We start from the raw sequence: 20,400 nt of genomic DNA, 5'->3' as shown, positions 1-20,400 counted from the left end.
GTGCTCCCAACACTCTATTAATGTTGCCATTATTGGATGGCCAACCTTATGTTCTGTTTTGTTAACCCAATAAACCATTGCTAACTGTAACCTGCATAGAGGTAGAGGCATTTCACCCTTTTCTACCCATAATGCTGAAATTGGTAATGATTTAATAGTATCAGCACCACAACAATCTCAATACTTGAATTTTATCTAGGAGTTTTAAGACCACTGGTGAGGTTGACACATAAGCAACATATCCATAATCAAAGACAGATCTGATTAAATCAAGATAGATTTGTTTAATTGATCTCCCATTCACACCCCAATCACTCCTAGCTAAGCACCTGAGCTCATTAAAGTCCATTTTAGACAGTGCTTTTGCTTTAAGCTGTCTACCCAGTTGAACCAGTTTGGGAGAATCTTAGTATCAGGAATATGACTCAACAATCTTACCCTTGATGTTACAGGTTATTCAAAAAGTCATTGAAATTTAAAACAAAATCAGTTTGATGATTTACACAGCATGATGTTTAACAAACTGGTTGATCTGACCTTCACTAGTCAGGCAAAGATAGCTATTATAGCAGCATGAAATCACTGAAATGGATAGAGAAGACGTCAAACCTGAAACTCAGATACTTTTGCATTTCTTTCAACAACAGGCATCTACTTTTGTATGCATAAGAAACAGTTTTTGTGGAAAAACCTCAGTTACAGGAAAGCAAATCCTTACCTTGTACGGAGCTGGTTCAATCCTCTCACCAAAGAGCACTTGGCCAAGGTTTTCAGAAGGTCGTTTCTCCTCTTTCAACTGACAGAAATCAAACCTTTACCAGGAAGAAATGTTTTACAAATATCTATTAACTCAACATATTCTTGATTCAGGTGCAGGCATTATTTAACATGGAGATAAAGCCAGAAAATACTTTCTGTTAAATCAGTAAATAGATTCTGAATTTTTCAAATTTAAGACATTTACTTACGCAGCATACTCATATGGTAAGACAGATTCCACCGAATCAAGCCTGTTTACAAATAATTCAATGGTACTCTGGAAAGGGACAAAGAAAGAAAAGAACAAGCTGTCATAATTCCAGCTGGTTTAGTCTACCTCAAATTCTTATGGCAATTCAAGGTTTCAAGAAGTTACACATACATCATGTGTACAAATCTGGTTTAGCAACCCAAAACAAATTTACTTGCATTAAAGTGAGTTAACCAGATTGATTTTTGTGTGGAAGGTATGACCCAAGAGATTAATATCATTAGACCTATATGCTTAAGTTTGTAAAAATGAGAGGTAATCTAATTGAAACACCCAATGGGTTAATGTAGAGATGATAGTTAGCCTGGACATCTAGAACTCGAAGTCATTTTCAAAAACAAAAATAAGACCAACTTTCTTCACTCAGAAAGTAATGAATCTCTGAAATTCTCTACCAAGTTAGGGCTCATTCACTGAGTGCATCCAGGCAGATACTGGAAACATTTTGTTATTAAGAGACTTGAGGGAAATGGGGTTAGTGCAATAAAGGTCACTCATAATCATTTTGGATGTAAGAGCAGGTGTGAAATGCTTAATAGCCTACTCATGCTACTGTTTCTTATATTCAAGGACTTGAACTTATTTTCAGGGTTTGGTGTGAAAGGGTTACCGTATGAGGAACGTCTGGCAGCTCTTAGGCTGTATTCCCTGGAGTTCAGGAGAATGAGGAGGGGATCTCATAGAAACATTCCAAATGTTACAAGGCCTGAACATATTAGATATGGCAAAGTTATTTCCCATGGTAGGGGATTCTAGGACAAGAGAGCACGACTTCAGGATTGAAGGACGTCCTTTTAGAACTGAGATGTGGAGAAATTACTTTAGTCAGAGGGCGGTAAATCTGTTGAATTTGTTGCCACGAGCGGCTCTGGAGGCTAAGTCATCGGGTGTATTTAAGGCAGAGATAGATAGGTTCTTGATTAGCCAGGGCTCAAAGGGTATGGGATGAAAGCAGGGGAGTGGGGATGACTGGAAGAGTTTGATTAGCTCATGATTGAATGGCAGAGCAAACTTGAAGAGTCGAATGACCTGCTTCTGCTCCTACATCTTATGGTGTCAAAAACAACAGCCTTGCCAAAAGAAACATGGCTTTCAAGGTAAGCCATAATTGAATTAGGATTTATTATTGTCACATATACTGAAGTACAGTTTGTCTTGTATACCATTAAAACAGATCCATTCATCACAGTGCATTGAGATAGCGCAAGGTAATACAACATCAGAATACAGAATAAGATGTAATAACCACAGAGGAAGTGCAGTGCAGGTAGATGGAAGTAGATTGTGCATCAAGAGTCCATCTTATCATATTTGGGAGCTATTTAATAGTCTTTCAACAGTGGGGTAGAAGCTGTTCTTGAGCCTAGTGGTACATGCTTTCAGGCTTTTGTATCTGTTGCCCAATGAGAGAAGGAAGGTCTGGGATCTTTGAAGATGTTGGCTGTTTTACTGAGGCAATGAGAAGTATACACAGAGTACATGGAGGGGAGGCTGGCTTCTATGATGGGCTGAGCCACATCCACAATTCTCTGCAGTTTCTTATGGTCACAGGCAGAGCAAGTTGTCATAACAGGATTTTTAACAGATGATACAAAAGGTACATACCATGTGCATTCAGTATCAATGCAGTTCATGATTTATACTGTCACTGGTTTGCTCAAGAGCAGAACAATGGAACAATATAAAGAATCTTTATTCCACAATATTGTATACGAAATCCATTTCAACAAGTTTTGAATGAGAAAACAGATTTCTAAATGAAGATGGATTGACACTGAAAAAGTGATTCATACATTATTAATAAAGATTTTATGTAAACCACAGAATTTTCAACATTAAAAAAAAACCTCCTTTCTTTCTTCTATCTTGCCCTATCAAAATAAAATGGAAGTGGTACAATCAGACAAGAGAAAATCGGCAGATACTGGAAATCCAAGCAAAAAAAAACACACACACAAAAAAAATACTGGAGGAACTCAGCAGTCCAGGCAGCATCCAAGGAAAGTTTTTCCATTGATGCTGTCTGGCCCTCCAGCAATGTATGTGTGAAAGCAGTACAGGATTATGTCACTAACAATCCAAATACCTCTTGGCAGGACGCAGAACTGGCTCTTCACTCCGTAAGCTAGTGGTAACATTCTCTGAGTCCAGCTGAGAGCCAGTCTCTCTTAACCTCTTAGGAGTGCAAGTCTCATCTACTTAGTCTCTCATTGAGCTTCCATCCCTGGAACCTATAGTGTATATTTTTTTGTTACGCGCTCTCCCTGGCAAAACTACACAATATTTCAGGTAACAACACACACAAAATGCTGGTGGAACACAGCAGGCAAGGCAGCATCTATAGGGAGAAGCACTGTCGACGTTTTGGGCCGAGACCCTTTGTCAGGACTAACCGAAAGGAAAGATAGTAAGAGATTTGAAAGTAGTGGGGGGAGGGGGAAATGCGAAATGATAGGAGAAGACTGGAGGGGGTGGGATGAAGCTAAGAGCTGGAAAGGTGACTGGGGAAAGTGATACAGAGCTGGAGAAGGGAAAGGATCATGAGATGGAAGGCCTCAGGAGAAAGAAAGTGGGGGGAGCACCAGAGGGAGATGGAGAACAGGCAAACAACTAAATATGTCAGGGATAGGGTAAGAAGGGAGGAGGGGCATTAACAGAAGTTAGAGAAGTCAACGTTCATGCCATCAGGTTGGAGGCTACCCAGCCGGTATATAAAGTGTTGTTCCTCCAACCTGAGTTTGGAAGTATTTTGACAGTAGTGGAGGCCATGGATAGACATATCAGAATGGGAATGGGACGTGGAATTAAAATGTGTGGCCACTGGGAGATCCTGCTTTCTCTGGCGGACCAAGCATAGGTGTTCAGCGAAACGGTCTCCCAGTCTGCGTCGGGTCTCACCAATATATAAAAGGCCACACCGGGAGCACCGGACACAGTATACTACACCAGCCAACTCACAGGTGAAGTGTTGCTTCACCTGGAAGGTCTGTCTGGAGCCCTGAATGGTGGTGAGGTAGGAAGTGTGAGGGCAGGTGTAGCACTTGTTCCGTTTACAAGGATAAGGGACCTGAGTGACTTGTTCCACGAGACCTGGGTGTCATTGTACACCAGTCATTGAAGGTGGGCATGCAGGTACAGCAGGCGGTGAAAAAGGCAAATGATATGTTGGCATTCAAAAAGGATTTTAGTACAGGAGCAGGGAGGTTCTACTGCAGTTGTACAAGGCCTTGGTGAGACCGCACCTAGAATATTGTGTGCAGTTTTGGTCCCCTAATCTGAGGAAAGACTTTCTTGCCATAGAGGGAGTACAAAGAAGGTTCACCAGATTGATTCCTGGGATGGCAGGACTTTCATATGAAGAAAGACTGGATTGACTAGGCTTATACTCACTGGAATTTAGAAGATTGAGGGGGGGATCTTATTGAAACGTATAAAATTCTAAAGGGATTGGACAGGCTAGATGCAGGAAGATTGTTTCCTATGTTTGGGAAGTCCAGAATGAGGGGTCACAGTTTAAGGATAAAGGGGAAGCCTTTTAGGACCGAGATGAGGAAAAACTTCTTCACACAGAGAGTGGTGAATCTGTGGAATTCTCTGCCACAGGAAACAGTTGAGGCTGGTTCATTGGCTATATTTAAGAGGGAGTTAGATATGGCCCTTGTGGCTAAAGGGATCGGGGGTATGGAGAGAAAGCAGTTACAGGGTTCTGAGTTGGATGATCAGCCATGATCATACTGAATGGCGCTGCAGGCTCAAAGGGCCAAATGGCCTACTCCTGCACCTATTTTCTATGTTTCTATGTTTTTCCTCCAACCTGAGTGTGGCTTCATCTTGACAGTAGAGGAGGCCATGGATAAACATATCAGAATGGGAATAGGACATAGAATTAAAATGTGTGGCCACTGGGAGATTCTGCTTTCTCTGGTGGACCGAGCGTAGGTGTTCAGCGAAACGGTCTCCCAGTCTGCATCGGGTCTCACCAATATATAAAAGGCCACACCAGGAGCACCGGACGCAGTATACCACACCAGCCAACTCACAGGTGAAGTGTTGCTTCACCTGGAAGGACTGTCTGGGGCCCTGAATGGTGGTGAGGGAGGAAGTGTGAGGGCAGGTGCAGCACTTGTTCCGTTTACAAGGATAAGTGCCAGGAGGGAGATCGGTGGGAAGGGATGGGGGGGACAAGTGGACAAGGGAGTTGCGTAGGGAGCGATCCCTGTGGAAAGCAGAAGGGGGGGGGGAGGGAAAGATGTGCTTGGTAGTGGGATCCCGTTGGAGGTGGCGGAAATTACGGAGAATTATACGTTGGACCTGGAGGTTGGTGGGGTGGCGGGTGGATGGGGTGAGGGCAGATGTGCGGGAAATGGGAGAGATGCATTTGAGAGCAGAGTTGATGGTGGATGAAGGGAAGCCCCTTTGTTTAAAAAAGGAAGACATCTCTTTTGTCCTGGAATGAAAAGCCTCATCCTGAGAGCAGATGTGGTGGAGACGGAGGAATTGTGAGAAGGGGATAGCATTTTTTGCAAGAGACAGGGTGGCAAGAGGAATAGTCCAGGTAGCTGTGAGAGTCTGTAGGCTTATAGCAGATATCAGTAGATAGGCCGTCTCCAGAGATGGAGACAGAAAGATCAAGAAAGGGGAGGGAGGTGTCGGAAATGGAGCAGGTAAATTTGAGGGCAGGGTGAAAGTTGGAGGCAAAGTTAATTGTCAACGAGCTCAGCATGCGTGCAAGAGGCAGCGCCAATGCAGTCATCGATGTAGCGAAGGAAAAGGGGGAATGGATACCCGTATAGACTTGGAACATGGACTGTTCCACAAAGCCAACAAAAAGGCAGGCATAACTGGGACCAATACAGGTGCCCATGGCTACACCCTTGGTTTGAAGGAAGTGGGAGGAGCCAAAGGAGAAATTATTGAGACTAAGAACTAATTCCGCTAGACAGAGGAGAGTGGTGGTAGAGGGGAATTGGTTAGGTCTGGAATCCAAAAAAAAGCGAAGAGCTTCGAGACCATCTCGGTAGGGGATGGAGGTATATAGAGACTGGATGTCCATGGTGAAAATAAGATGGTGGGGGCCAGGGAACTTAAAATCATTGAAAAAATTCAAAGCATGAGAAGTGTCACGAACATAGGTGGGAAGAGATTGAACAAGGGGGGATAAGACAGTGTCAAGATATGCAGAAATCAGTTCAGTGGGGCAGGAGCAAGCTGAGACAATAGGTCAACCTGGTCAGGCAAGTTTGTGGATCTTGGGTAGGAGGTAGAAACAGGAAGTGCGGGGTGTGGAAACATTGAGGTTGGAAACTGGAGATCCCCAGAGCTGATAAGGTTGGTGATGGTATAGGAGACAATGGCCTGGTGCTCCTTAGTGGGGTCATGATCAAGGGGTAAATAAGAGGAGGTATCAGAGCTGTGCCTCGGCCAGGTAGAGGTCAGGACGCCAGACAACAACAGCTCCGCCCTTATCAGCAGGTTTTATAGTGAGGTTGGGATTAGTGCGGAGGGAGCGGAGAGCAGAGCGTTCGGAAGGAGTGAGGTTGGAATTGGAACAGGGTGTGGTGAAGTCAAGACGGTTGATGCCCTGTCAGTAAATAGCAATAACAATATTTCAGGTGCAGCCTTTACATAATTGCAGTACTCATCTCCACTCCTACATTGAAATGCTTTTGACAGAAAAAGCCTTTTGAGGGAAAAAAACACATCAGACATGCACATAGTATCTCCAGTCAATAGCTAATGATGATGAAACAGATATTTCAAGTGTAGTTCTTCAGGTCAGAGCTCATGGTATAAACTTTTTCTTCATTTCACTTCTGATTTCTCTTGCCTGTTTTACACCTGGAAGTTATCATAAATCACACTGCTATGTTCACACACTTTCAGGACCCCAAATACACTCCAAATATCATTAATAACATTGGAACCAGTGTAAACAACCTTTGTATTCCACAAGATTTACAACCCAAAAACCTATTTATCTCAGCAATTTCAAATACAGCTGACAGCCAGGACAAGATTCTCATCCAAAGTAGCAGGTTCCGCTTTTAAACCCCACCTCAGCAATGAGGCAGGTACATTAAGAAAATTTAAAAGACATTTAGGCAGATCCAGGGATAGGAAAGGTTGACAGGGATAAGGATCAAACATGGGAAAATGGGAATAGCTCAGGCAATTTGGTCGCACAGATCTGCTTCTGTGCGGTATAGAAACATAGAAACAAAGAATACCTACAGCACAATACAGGACCTTCGGCCCACAAAGTTGTGCTGAACATGTCCCTACCTCAGAAATTACTAGGGTTACCCAAAGCCCTCTATTTTTCAAAGCTCCATGTACCTATCCAAAAGTCTCTTAAAAGACCCTATTGTATCTGCCACTACCACCGTTGCCGGCAGCCCATTCCACGCACTCACTACTCTCTGCATAAAAAACTTCCCCCTGATATCTCCTCTGTACCAACTCCCCAACAGCTTAAACCTGTGCCCTCTTCAACCATTTCAACCCTGGGAAAAAGCCACTGACTATCCATATGATCAATGCCTCTCATCATCTTATACACCTCTATCAGGTCACCTCTCATCCTCCATTGCTCCAAGGAGAAAAGACCGAGTTCACTCAAAGTGTTTTCATAAGGCATGCTCCCCAATCCAGGCACATCCTTCCTATAGCGATGCGACCAGAACTGAGCACAGTATTCCAAGTGGGGTCTAATCAGGGTCCTATATAGCTGCAACATTACCTCTCAACTCTAAAACTTAATCCGATGATTGATGAAGGCCAATGCACTTTATGCCTTCTTAACCACAGAGTCAACCTGCGCAACTGCTATGAGCGTCCTATGGACTCGGACCCCAAGATCCCTCTGATCCTCCACACTGCCAAGAGTCTTACCATTAATACTATATTCTGCCATCATATTTGACCTACCAAAATGAACCACTTCACACTTATCTGGGTTGAACTCCATCTGCCACTTCTCTGCCCAGTTTTGCATCCTCTCAATTGTCCCGCTGATAGCCCTCCACACTACCCACACCACCCCCAACCTTTGTGTTATCAATAAACTTACTAACCCATCCTTCCACTTCCTCATCCAAGTCATTTATAAAAATCACAAACAGTAAGGGTCCCAGTACAGATCCATGAGGCACACTATTGGTCACCGACTCCATGCAGAATATGACCCATCTACAACCACACTTTGCCTTCTGTGGGCAAGCCAGTTCTGGATCCACGAAGTAATGTCCCCTTGGATCCTATGCCTCCTTACTTTCTCAATAAGCCTTGGATGGGGTATCTTATCAAATGCCTTCCTGAAATCCATATACACTACATCTACTGCTCTTCCTTCATCAATGTGTTTAGTCACATCCTCAAAAAATTCAATAAGGCTTGTAAGGCATGACCTGCCATCAACAAAGCCATGCTGACTGTTTCTAGTCATATTATGCCTATCCAAATGTTCATAAATCCAGTCCTGATGAAGGGTCTTGGCCTGAAACGTCAACTGTACTTCTTCCTATAGATGGTGCCTGGCCTGCTGCATTCCACCAGCATTCTGTCTGTGTTGCTTGAATTTCCAGCATCTGCAGATTTCCTGGTGTTTGCGTTCATAAATCCTGCCTCTCAGGATCTTCTCCATCAACTTACCAACCACTGAAGTATATAATTATATAATAAGTATATAACCATTGGTCTATAATTTCCTGGGCTATCTCTACCCCCTTTTTTGAATAAGGGAACAACAGCCACAACCCTCCAATCTTCCGGAACCTCTCCCATCCCCATTGATATGCAAAGATCATCGCCAGAGGCTCAGCAATCTCCTCCCTTGCCTCCCACAGTAGCCTGGAGTAATTTCATCTGGTCCCGGCAATTTATCCAACTTGATGCTTTCCAAAAGCTCCAGCATAGCCTCCTTCTTAATATCTACATGCTCAAGCTTTTCAGTCTACTGCAAGTCATCACTATGATCACCAAGATCCTTTTCCATAGTGAATACTGAAGTAATGTATTCATTAAGTACCTCTGCTATTTCCTCCAGTTCCATACACACTTTCCCACTGTCACACTTGATAGGTCCCACTCTTTCACATCTTATCCTCTTGCTCTTCACATACCTGTAGAATGCCTTGGGGTTTTCCTTAATCCTGTCCACCAAGGCCTTCTCATGGCCCCTTCTGGCTCTCCTAATTTCCTTTTAAGCTCCTTCCTGTTAGCCATATAATCTTCTAGATCTCTAACAATACCTAGTTCTCTGAACCTTTTGTAAGCTTTTCTTTTCTTCTTGACTACATTTTCTACAGCCTTTGTACACTACGGTTCCTGCACCCTATCATAACTTCCATAGCTCTATGATGAATGCTGGGCTAACATCCTGCTGCAGTTCTAAAGGACCTCCATACCAATGACAGCGAATGCTGACAGATATAAAATGAGACAATGACTGTTCGCCTCAAAGATGGTCCAATTGTACTTTGAAGAATTGGCAACTTTCCCAACCATCTTACCCAAAGTCACAGAAGGAGATCATCCAATCATTATTATTATACTGTCTGTTGTAACCTGATAAATGTAAACTGGTTGTCACATTTCCAACACTGCAACTGAATGGCCACTCTGTCAATATTCCTTGGCTCTGAAGCAGTTAGGAATAGGTAACTGGTCACAATCTGTTTCTTCTGCAAGAAAACTCGTTTTTAAATAGAATGCAACATCACTATCAGGCCAGGGCATAGTTGAGGGGGCGGGCCTCACTGAATGAAGTGGGGTGGATGTCCCGTCAAACAAGGGGCTGGTGTCCTGTTAGACAAGGGCGGGAGTGTGGAGTGTTGTCCTCTCAGGCTAGTGGGGGGGTGGGGGGGGGGAAGTTTCCCATCGAAAGCCAGGTCAGTCAGAAGATATGCGGGGGCAGATCCTGTCAGAAGCTGGGAGAGGTTATTCCTGTCAGAGGCGACGGGTGGGAGGGGGGGGGGGAAGAGATGTTCCTGTCCGAAGTGGGAGGGGGATGTCCCTACCAGAATCCGAGGGAGTTGAGGGGTTCCTGTCAGAAGCCGGGGAGAGGTGTATTCCTGTCAGAATCGCCCCCCCCCCCCCAACACCCTCTCCTCTACTCCGCCGCTCACCTGACACTCGGGACCGTCGGTCTCACAGAAGTTGACGGGGGCAAGACCGGGCAGGTAGAAGGCGTCGGCAGCCCGGAGAACGGCGGCCAGCAGCAGTAGCGACAGCCGCGGACACATCCTCACTGTCCTGTCCTGTCCTGTCCCGTCCCGTCCCGTCTCTTCCGCTTCGGCCGCTGCCACACACTCCGACACGTCACACCCGCCAACCCGCCTGCCGCATTGTGGGACGGTGGAGGGCTCCTCCCTCCAGGAGTCTGCAGAGGGCGCAGTGAGAGGGAGAACTGCATGATAGCACCAAATCGACGGGCGGATCGGCCTCTGTCTAATTGAAAACATATAAATCTAGGAGTAGGCAGTCTGGCCTATCGAGACTGCTCGGCCATTCATGGTTGATATGGCAGTGAAATCTGCTCCACCTACCTGCCTTTTCCCCATAACCCTGAATTCACCTGCTATACAATAACCTATCTGACCGTGACCTGAGTATATTTAACAAGGTATCCTCCACTATGTCCCTTATTGGAGAATTCCACAGATGCACTACGCCCTGGAGAAGCAATTCCTTCTTATCTCCATCCTAAATCTATTCCCCCAAACCTTGAGACTACCATCCCAAGTTCTAGTAGAAACAACTTACCTGATTCTATCTTACCTATCCTTTTAATAATTTTGTATGTTTCTGTCAGGTCTTCTCTCATTCTTTTAAATTCCAGTGATTATAGTCGCAGGCGACTCAATCTCGCCCGGTAAACTAATGTCCTCATCTCCAGAATTAACACGGTTAACTCTCCTGCCCAGGTATATGTTTTCTCAAGTAAAGAGACCAGAACAGCACGGAGTACTCTGGGTGGTATTTCAAACATTGCTTCGAAGTAAAAAGTTCTAGTTTTAAAACAGATACTGTTGGAAATACTCAGCTAGCCAGTAGGTTATTGAACTAAAATGTTAGATTGGTTTCTCTCTCCACAGAAATACTGATGAGTGTTTGTTGCATTTTGTTTTATTTTTCAGCATCCATAGTTTTGTTCTGCTGGGGACCTGTTGCCTCATTCCATGCATGTGACGACTCCAAAAGCCGATGCCCTGAGCTATAATAACGTTGAGCTAACCGCTACGCTAACGTACACTGGATGGCGTGAGTATCTCAGAAACAGCTAATCTCCTTGGACTTTCACGCACAACAGTCCCTAAAGCAGAGGTTCCCAACTATTTTTGTGCCATGGGCCCTTACCATTAACCGAGTAGACCCCAGGTTGGGAACCTCTCGACTCTGGAGTTTACAGGGAATGATGCGATAAACCAAATAAAACATCCACCGAGCGGGTGTTCTGTTACTTTGTTAATGAGAGAAGTCAGAAAAGAATGGCCAGACTGGATCAAACTTGGAAATTAACAGTAACTCAATTAACCATGCATTACAAGAATGGTATGCACTGCACGTCGAACCTTGAAGAGGATAGTCTGCAGGAGACCACGAACGAACTCAGATTAATTGAGTGTGGAGGTTTCAATGTGATTCAGTTACAGCCAAATCCACTTAACACAAGCGGCCCAGTTCGAGGTTCAGGCACCACTAACTGCTGGCCCCTCCCCTATTTAACGCTGCCTGATTCTACCAAACACACCTGTCCCGGAAGTCGTTTCAAACCCACACCAATATTTATGAACGCGTAGAGGTGGACATTTCAAAAAGTGGATACATACTTTACTTGGAAAATGACTTCAGCACACGAATAGTAGTTACATGCGTCAATGAGTTATTTTCAGTAATTTTAAATCAACTGTGTACGATTATGAGAGGTCAGCACCTTTTCAGCTAGGGTAGCAATGGCCAATGTACACCTGCTTAAGACAAATGGAGGGAAGTTTAGAGGAGGTATCAGAGGTAGGTTGTTTTACACAGTGTGTGCTGGGTGCCTGGAATGCACTGCTGGGGATGATGGTAGAGACAGATACATCAGGGACACTAAAAAGACTCTTATACAGGCACCTGGATGTAAGAAAAATGGAGAGTTATGGGCTATGTAGGAGGGAAAGTTTAGATTGATCATGGAGTAGGTTTATATTGGTCAGCACAACATTGTGGGCTGAAGGGCCAGGGCTGTGCTGTATGTAGATTACTCCCAATCAGTTGACTGGATACTCAGAATGAAGAGAATCCTTAATTTTTAGTTCAGTCGAATCAATAAAATAGACAGGGGTGACCATTTCTCTGTATCATTTATATGGAGAAAATTTTTAAAAAATGATTTAGCCATTCTGCTGACCAATTGCACTGGTCAGAAGTGATTATTCAGTCTGTGATAGTGAAAATGAGTTTTGGCAGAAACATATAAAGGGCTTTACAGCACAATCGTTGCTCCAGTTTTCCAGAACAGTAGTAGTGTGGTCATTCATGTTGATAATGTTGTTCTCCAAAGGGATTGTCTATTGGAAGGTCCACAGGTGGCTGTAGAGGCCGATCCAACATGTTAGGGTGGGTTGCCTTAATGGTGAACGTCTGTGTGTGACTTTGTATGATGTTTGAGGCTGATGCTTGGGAAGTCACCTTATGGTCCTGGACAGATCGGGGGCAGGGCCCAGTGGCATGGAATGCGAGAGAACTGGGGACCCTTCACTGCTGCAACCTCCCTCCATCTTCACTGCTATTGCCATGTGTTATCATCTTCTGCCAGCTCCACTGTTGTGTTCTTTGTTGGATCGCTCCTGTCTGGATCCTCCCCCTGACCTTACCACCAAGGGTGACCCTACCATGAGCTTAGCGTCAGTCATCTAATCTCCAGATGGCATCACAAGCCTTTTGAACATGACAAGGTAACGACCTTCGGAGAAGTCCAGAACATCAACGTCAGCTCATGCAAACTCTACATTCCTTTAAAGTGTAGTAAAATTGTCTTAATCTTTTTCTATAAACCCCATTCAAGTGTCACATTAACTCCAGCGATTTAAGAATGTGAAATTAAACTTCGTTTCAATACTCTATTTGCTGCCAACTCCCCATCCTTTGCTCTCTGCCACAAAGCATTTACCACCAAACAACCTTATAGGGATGTGTTTATAATTCAATTAAAGAGAGTTCAGCTTTAATCCTCTAGCAAAATAAAACATTTAGAGAAATTCAGTAGGTTAGGCAGAATCCATGGAAGGAAATGAATAGTCAAGTTTCAGGTTTATTGTCACATATATCTCATATGTGAGATATATGAAAAAAATAAGACCATAAGACATAGGGACAGATTTGGGCCACTTGGCCCATCGAGTCCGCTCTGCCATTCCATCATAGCTGGTTTATTATCCCTCTCAACCCCATTCTCCTGCCTTCTCCCCATAACCTTTGACATACTGACTAACCAAAAACCTATCAGCCTCTGCTTTAAACATATACTCAATGTCTTGGCCTGGAATCCATTGCAAAGAATTCCACAGATTCACCATCCTCCGGCTGAAGAGACTGCTTTTCATCTCTGTTCTAAGTGAACATCCCTCTATTCTGAGGCTGTGCCCTCTGGGTCCTAGACTCACCCACAAAAGGAAACAGCCTCTCAATATACACTCTGTCTAGGCCTTTCAATATTCAATAGGTTTAATTGAGATTTCACCCCTCATTCTTCTGAGCTCCAGTGAACACAGGCCCAGTCATCATATGCTCCTCGTATGTTTACTCTTTCATTCTTGAAATAATTTTCTGAGCCTCTCCAATGCCAGTACATCTTTTCCTAGATAAGGGACCCAAAATTGCTCACAAAAATTCAAGTGTGGTCTGACCAATGCCTTATAAAGTTTCAGCTCCATATTCTTACTCTCATGTTCTAGTCCTCTTGAAATGAATGCTAACATTGCAATTGCCTTCCTTACCAGCGACACAATTTGCAGGTTAACCTTTGAGGAATCCTGCACAAGGTCTTTCAAGTTCCTTTGTACTTCTGATTTTTGTATTTTCTCCCCTTTTAGAAAATAGTCTATGCCTTTATTCCTCCTACCAAAGTGCATGACTATAGACTTCCCTAGACTATACCCCATCTGCCACTTCTTTGCCCATTCTCCCAATCTTCAGTCGACCTGCTTCCTCAACACTATCTGCCCCTCCACTTATCTTTGTATCATCTACAAACTTGGCAACAAAGCCGTCAATTCTGTCATCCAAACCGTTGATATAAAACATGAAAGGAAGCAGTCCCAATACTGACCCCTGTGGAACATCACTGGTCAATACCCAACCAGAAAACATTTATTTTGACTCTTTGCCTCCTGCTGGCCAGCCAATCTTCTATCCATGCTAGTACCTTTCATGTAATACCATGGGCCTTTTTAAAGCAAGCTCATGTGCGGCATCTTGTCAATGCCTTATGAAAATCCAAGTACACAGCATCCACTATCCTGCCTGCTATTTCTTCAAGGAATTCCAACAGATTTGTCAGGCAAGACGTCCCCTTAGGAAGACCATGCCAATTTTTCCTTACTTTATCATGCGCCTCCAAGTACCCAAAAACCTCATCCTTAATGGACTCCAACATCTTCCCAACCACTGAAGTCAGGCGAATTGGCCTGTAGTTTCCCTTCTTCTGCTTCTCTCCCTTCTTTGCAGTGCCATCTACAATTTTCCAGTAAATTCAGTTATTGTCCAATGACGATAACAAAATCAAAATCAAACAGGAAATCTGCGCAGAGGATTCTTTAAGTGGAAAAGCCATGGCACTGGGACAATTCCACTCCCTCTTGACCTCAGAAGTCGGACTCCAGTGAATTGAGTAGATGTCACAACTGGGGTCTTGCTTGGTTACAGTGGATGACCACAACTACTTCTGTGCTTTCTCGTGCCCTTAGCTCTCCATGAAGTGTTGCAGATCCACTTTCCTGGCTGTTGGATCTCACTGTTGATCCCGTCCACCCAGTCCACCGGAGCTGAATTTTCGAACTAGGATAGGCATGTCACTATCTCACAGGGTTGTGAGGCCTGCCAGCTACCCTCGCCTGCCTGTCAAAGCAGTGTACTGGGATGTGGCACCTCTGCATGCAAACAGCTACCTGGAGCCACAGGTGGGGCAAAGGGCAAATGAGTTGCCCCAGAATGGATACGACTGCCCCCTTCACCCAAGGTGCTATCCCTCCCTGGACATACCATACACACCACAGGGTACAAATGCCATGGAAGGTAGCTTTTTGCGGCAGTAGCACAGTAAGTCAACATAGACTTAAATCACCATAAATTACTTACACAACAGATTAGACTAAACAACATAATAACATTAGTGCAAGTTAAGAGAAAGAAGAAACATAGATCAAGGTAATGTTAGGGTTTTTCAGATTGATTCAGAACCTGATGGCAGTGAGGATGAATCTACTATTGAACCTTGAGGTGTGGGTATGGGTCTTCAGGGAGTCTAGATGAAGGATCTTGACCCAAAATGTTAACCGTCCAATTGCCCCTAAGATGCTGCCTGACCTTCTGAGTTTCTCTAGCAGAGTTGGACTGCGCCTAATCGGTGAAAGGAAGCATGAGGAGAAGCAATGACTTCACGGACTGTAGGTTAGGTCCATGACTGAAGATTAAAATGCAGCCGCTGCCTCCCAGGTGTCAGGGTCAGTGATGTCTCAGATTGGGAACATGGCATTCTTAAGGGAGAGGGTAAGCGGCCCTATTGGTACATATTGGCACCAATATGGAAAGGTGAAAAGGTCCTGAAGAGAGGGTTTAGGGAGCTAGGTAGAAAGCTGAAGAGTAGGACCTCCAAGATAGTAATCTCTAGATTGCTGCCTATGCCATGCCCATTAAGGGTAATAACAGGATGATTTGGCACATGAATGCGTGCCTGAGGAACTGGTGCAGGGGGTAGGAGTTCAGATTTCTCGATCATAACGATCTCTCCTGACCTGTACAAAAGAGACGAGTTCCACCTGAACCCAAGGAGACCGATATCCTTGTGGACCGGTTTGCGAGAGCAGTTTGGGAGAGTTTAACCTCATTTAGCAGAGGGACAGGAGCTGGAATGAAAGGGCTGAGGATGGGTTAGTTAGTTTACATAAAGAGGCAGTGTGTAGTGAGACTACTAGGAAGGACAGGCTGGTGATATTGCAAAATTGCAGTCAGTGGGATAAGTTGTAATGTAAAAGGGGGTCAATTTCAAAAAGGGTGATGAATACAGAATTGAATGGAATAAAGTAGGGGGACTTAGAGCAGAGTTACAGATTGGCACATATGACATTGTGGGCATCACTGAATTGTGGCTGAAAGAAGATGATAGCTGGGAGCTCAAGCAAGCAGAGGGGGTTGGCATGGCTCCACTGGGGAAAAATTAAATCAAATCATTAGAAATTGGTGACATAAGATTGGAAGGTATAGAATCGTAGGTAGAGATAAGAAACTGCAAGGGTGAAAAGACCCTCATTGAGTTGTAGACAGAGCTCCAAACGGTAGCAAAGGTATGGTCAACTTATCACAACGGGAGATAGAAAATGAATGTCAAAAGGGCAATGTTACAATAGTCATGGAGGATTTCAATATGCAGGTAGATTGGGAAAATCACTTCGGTGCTGGATCCCAAGGAATTTGTAGAGTGCTTATGAGATACATTTTTGAGCATCTCATAGCTGAGCCCACTAAGGGTCAAGTATTCTGGATTGGGTGTTGTGCATTGAACTGGAATTGATTAGAAAGCTTAAAGTAAAGGAACCCTTGGGGGGGACCAGTGATCATAATATGATAGAATTCATACTGCAATGAGAGAAGGAGAAGGCAGGTGTATCAGCATCACATTGGAGTAATGTAAATTACTGAGGCACGAGCGAGGAGCTGGCCAACATTGACTGGAAGGGGACACTAGCAGGGATGATGGGAGAGCTGCAATAGCTGGAGTTACTGGGAGCAATTCGGAAGAGAGAGGATATATGCATCCTATAAAAGTACTCTAAAAGTGGGATGATGCAAGCTTGACTGACAAGAGAAGTCAAAGCCAACATAAAAGCCAGAGAGAGGGCATATAATGGAGCAAAACTTAGTGGGAAACTAGAGAACGGGAAACTTTTAAAAACCAACAGAAGGCAACTAAAAAGTCATAAAGAAGGAAAAGATGAAATACTAAGCTAAGCTAGCCAATAATATTAAAGAGGATACCAAAAGTTTCTAAGATAGATAAAGTGTAAAAGAGAAGTGAGGATAGATCTCAGGCCATTGAAAAATGATGCCAAAGAGGTAGTATTGGGGGACAACGAAATGGCAGATGATCTGAATAAGTAATTTACATACATCTTCACTGTGGAAGACATTAGCAGTATGCTGGAAATTTGAGAGTGTCGGGGGCAGAAATGAGTGAAATTTCTATTACAAGGGAGAAGATGCTCAGGAAACTGATAGGTCTGAAGGTAGGTAAGTCACCTGGACCAGATTGTGTACACCCCAAGGTTCTGAAAGATGTGGCTGAAGAAATTGTGGAGGATTAGTAATGATTTTTCAAGAATCACCAGATTTTGGCATGGTTCCGGAGGACTAGAATATTGCAAATGTCACTTCACTCTTCAAGAAGGGAGAGAGGCAGAAGAAAGGAAATTATGGGTCAGCTAATCTAACTTCAGTAGATGGGAAGATGCTGGAGTCGATTGTTAAGGATGAGGTCTCAGGGTACTTGGAGGAACATGATAAAATAGGCCAAAGTCAGCATAGTTTCCTGAAGAGAAATTCTTGCCTGACAAATCTGTTGAAATTCTTGGAAGAAATAACAAGCAGGATAGACAAAGGAGAACCGGTGGATGTTGTGTACTTGGATTTTCAGAAGGCCTTTGGCAAGGTGCCACACATAAAGCTGCGTAACAAGAGCCTATGGAATTATGGGAAAGATACTAAAAAGGATAGTGCATTGGCTGATTGGCAGGAGGCAAAGAGTGGGAATAAAAGGAGCCCTTTCTGGTTGGCTGCATGTGCCTAGTGGTGTTTCACAAGGTTCTGTGTTGGGACCGCTTCTTTTTACATTTTATGTCAGTGATTTAGATGATGGAATTGATGGCTTTGTGGCCAAGTTTGCAGATGATACAGATGATACAAAGATAGGTGGAGGGGCAGATAGTGTTGAGGAAGCACAGAGGCTACAGAAAGACAGATTAGGAGAATGGGCAAAGAAGTGGCAGATGGAATATAATGTTGGGAAGTGTGTGGTTGTGTACTCCGGTAGAAGAAATAAAAGAATAGACTAGTTCCTAAATGGGGATAAAATTCAAAAATCTGAGGTGCAAAGGGACTTGGGAATCTTTGTGCAGGATTCCCTCAAGATTAATTTGCAGGTTGAGTTGGTGGTGAGGAACGCAATGCAATGTTAGCATTCTTTTTGAGAGGACTAGAATATAAAAGTGAGGATGTAACGTTGAGGCTTTATAAGGCATTGGTGGGGCCTCATTTGGAGTATTGGAGCAGTTTTGGGACCCCCTATCTAAGAAAGGATGTGCTGACATCAGAGATGGTTCAAAGGTGGTTCACAAAAATGATTCTGGGACTGAAAGGCTTATCTTACAAGGAATGTTTGATGGCTCTGGGTCTGTGCTCATTGACCTCAATAGAGAGGATGTTTCCTATGGCATGGTGTAAAACAAGAGGACCGAGCCTCAGAAGAGTGGGACGTCCATTTAGAATGGAGATGAGGAGAAATTTCTTTAGCCAGAGAATGGTATATCTGTGACATTTGTTGGGTATCTTTAAGGCAGAGGTTGATAGATTTTTAATTAGGGCATGAAGGGATGTAGGGAGAAGGCAGGAGACTTGGGTTGAGAGGAAAATGGATCAGCCATGATGAAATGGCAGAGCAGACTCAATGGACCAAATGGCCTAATTCTGCTCCTATATCTTTTTGCTCTATCATTCTCCTGTGTTTTCAACTTAATGTGTGGTGACTATTTGACTGAGCAAACATTAATCCTCTACAGTGCTCTGGTTCAATGAGTTCAACTTAAATTTAAAACTGAAACTGCAGGTAGGCTGCTGGCTAATAAGTAAGGCAGCAGACTCCAACTCCCGATATTCTGGAGTACTGGAGAGATGTGAAAAATTACAACCCTTAGCCCGTGCTTCATGAATTAATCAGCGCTTTTCTCTCTTCCCCCATAGAGCTGCTTCAATCTGGTAGGTTACAGATTTTGTAAAAATTTAAATTTTTGGATTATATGTGGCATTTGCAAATCATATCTCCATTGAAATGTATCACCAACCCTAGTGTTATCCCTGGCTTTTCTTTTGCATTGCAATGAAAAATAAAAGAATTGCAATATTTGCTTTGTAGTATTGTGGAAAGTGTTTAAAATGTTCCTTTTTCAACTCTGTTATCCGTAATGTTAATCGCAACTGTCAGGCACCTCATTGGCTGGATGGTTCCTGAGCCTTATGGTTTTTCCCCTCTGTCACCTACCTTTTCACTGAGCTTTTGCAGCCTCTCCGTTTCGTTACAGGTGGCCCAATGTCAAACTTCAGTCATCTATGAGATTAAAGGCTAGCTTTATTTCTCACATGCACATCGACACATTGAAACACATAGTGAAATCTGTCATTTGTGTCAATGACCAAAACAATCTGAGGATTGTCCTGGAAGCAGCCTGCAAACGTCACCACACTTCCGGTGCCCACGTAGCCTTCTCACATCTCACAAACACTAACCCTAACCGTCCGTCTTTGGAATGTGGGAGGAAACTAGAGCAGCTGGAGGAAACATGCTGTTGTGTATCTGTTATTCTTTTGATCCTTTGGGTTCTCCCAGCAGTCTTAATTCTAAACAATCATTTATTTTAAAGTGTAAATAGACATACAAATACTAAGCAAACAAATTAAAGAGCTGAGAAATGAAACAAACATGAATGAAAAGCAAAGGAGGTGAAGATAAAGTAAGAGATGAAAAGACGAAGACTGTGCCTCTGAAGAACCCATCATTTTTGATGAAGTTAATGAATTTCACAACATCTGCCAGTGATATTAAAGCTGATTGATTCTGATTTTATACTTGGGATAATAAAATAAACCAGTCGTCGGTTGCATATTAATATCATGTGAATAATGTGCTAGTACTCAGCCAATGAAAAATGAAGTTAGTTTAGCTGCTATACCACTTTCTGCCAGTAAGTGGGGCCGAACCACTACATACTGTGAAAAATACAGGAGTTTGTAAAAAATACAAATCTTATAAAAAGTATTTAAAAAAACAGTGAGTTCCAACAACGTGATCCTGGAGGGAATGTACCAACTCCTTAGGGACAGCTCTGAGGATTGAACTCCTA

The 20,400-nt window shown here is 43.6% G+C and overlaps 1 protein-coding gene across 1 annotated transcript in view; it reads right to left on the bottom strand.

Annotated features, from left to right (window-relative positions):
- The window catches only part of tm9sf2 (transmembrane 9 superfamily member 2), a 56,945-nt gene extending 46,584 nt beyond the window's left edge, over positions 1-10,361 (bottom strand). The window contains exons 1-3 of the mRNA XM_059970497.1: positions 10,156-10,361; positions 969-1,036; positions 719-812 (exon numbers count right to left, since the gene is read on the bottom strand). Of these exons, the coding sequence (XP_059826480.1) occupies positions 719-812; positions 969-1,036; positions 10,156-10,272 (279 nt within the window). The 5' untranslated portion in view covers positions 10,273-10,361. The remainder of the gene's footprint in view (positions 1-718; positions 813-968; positions 1,037-10,155) is intronic.
- Between the last annotated feature and the right edge of the window lie 10,039 nt (positions 10,362-20,400).

The sequence above is a fragment of the Hypanus sabinus genome, chromosome 5 (genome assembly GCF_030144855.1).
Source record: "Hypanus sabinus isolate sHypSab1 chromosome 5, sHypSab1.hap1, whole genome shotgun sequence".
In the NCBI taxonomy this organism is placed as follows: Eukaryota; Metazoa; Chordata; class Chondrichthyes; order Myliobatiformes; family Dasyatidae; genus Hypanus; species Hypanus sabinus.
Note: the sequence above shows the minus strand (reverse complement) of the source record. Positions and strands in the feature narration are given on the sequence as shown.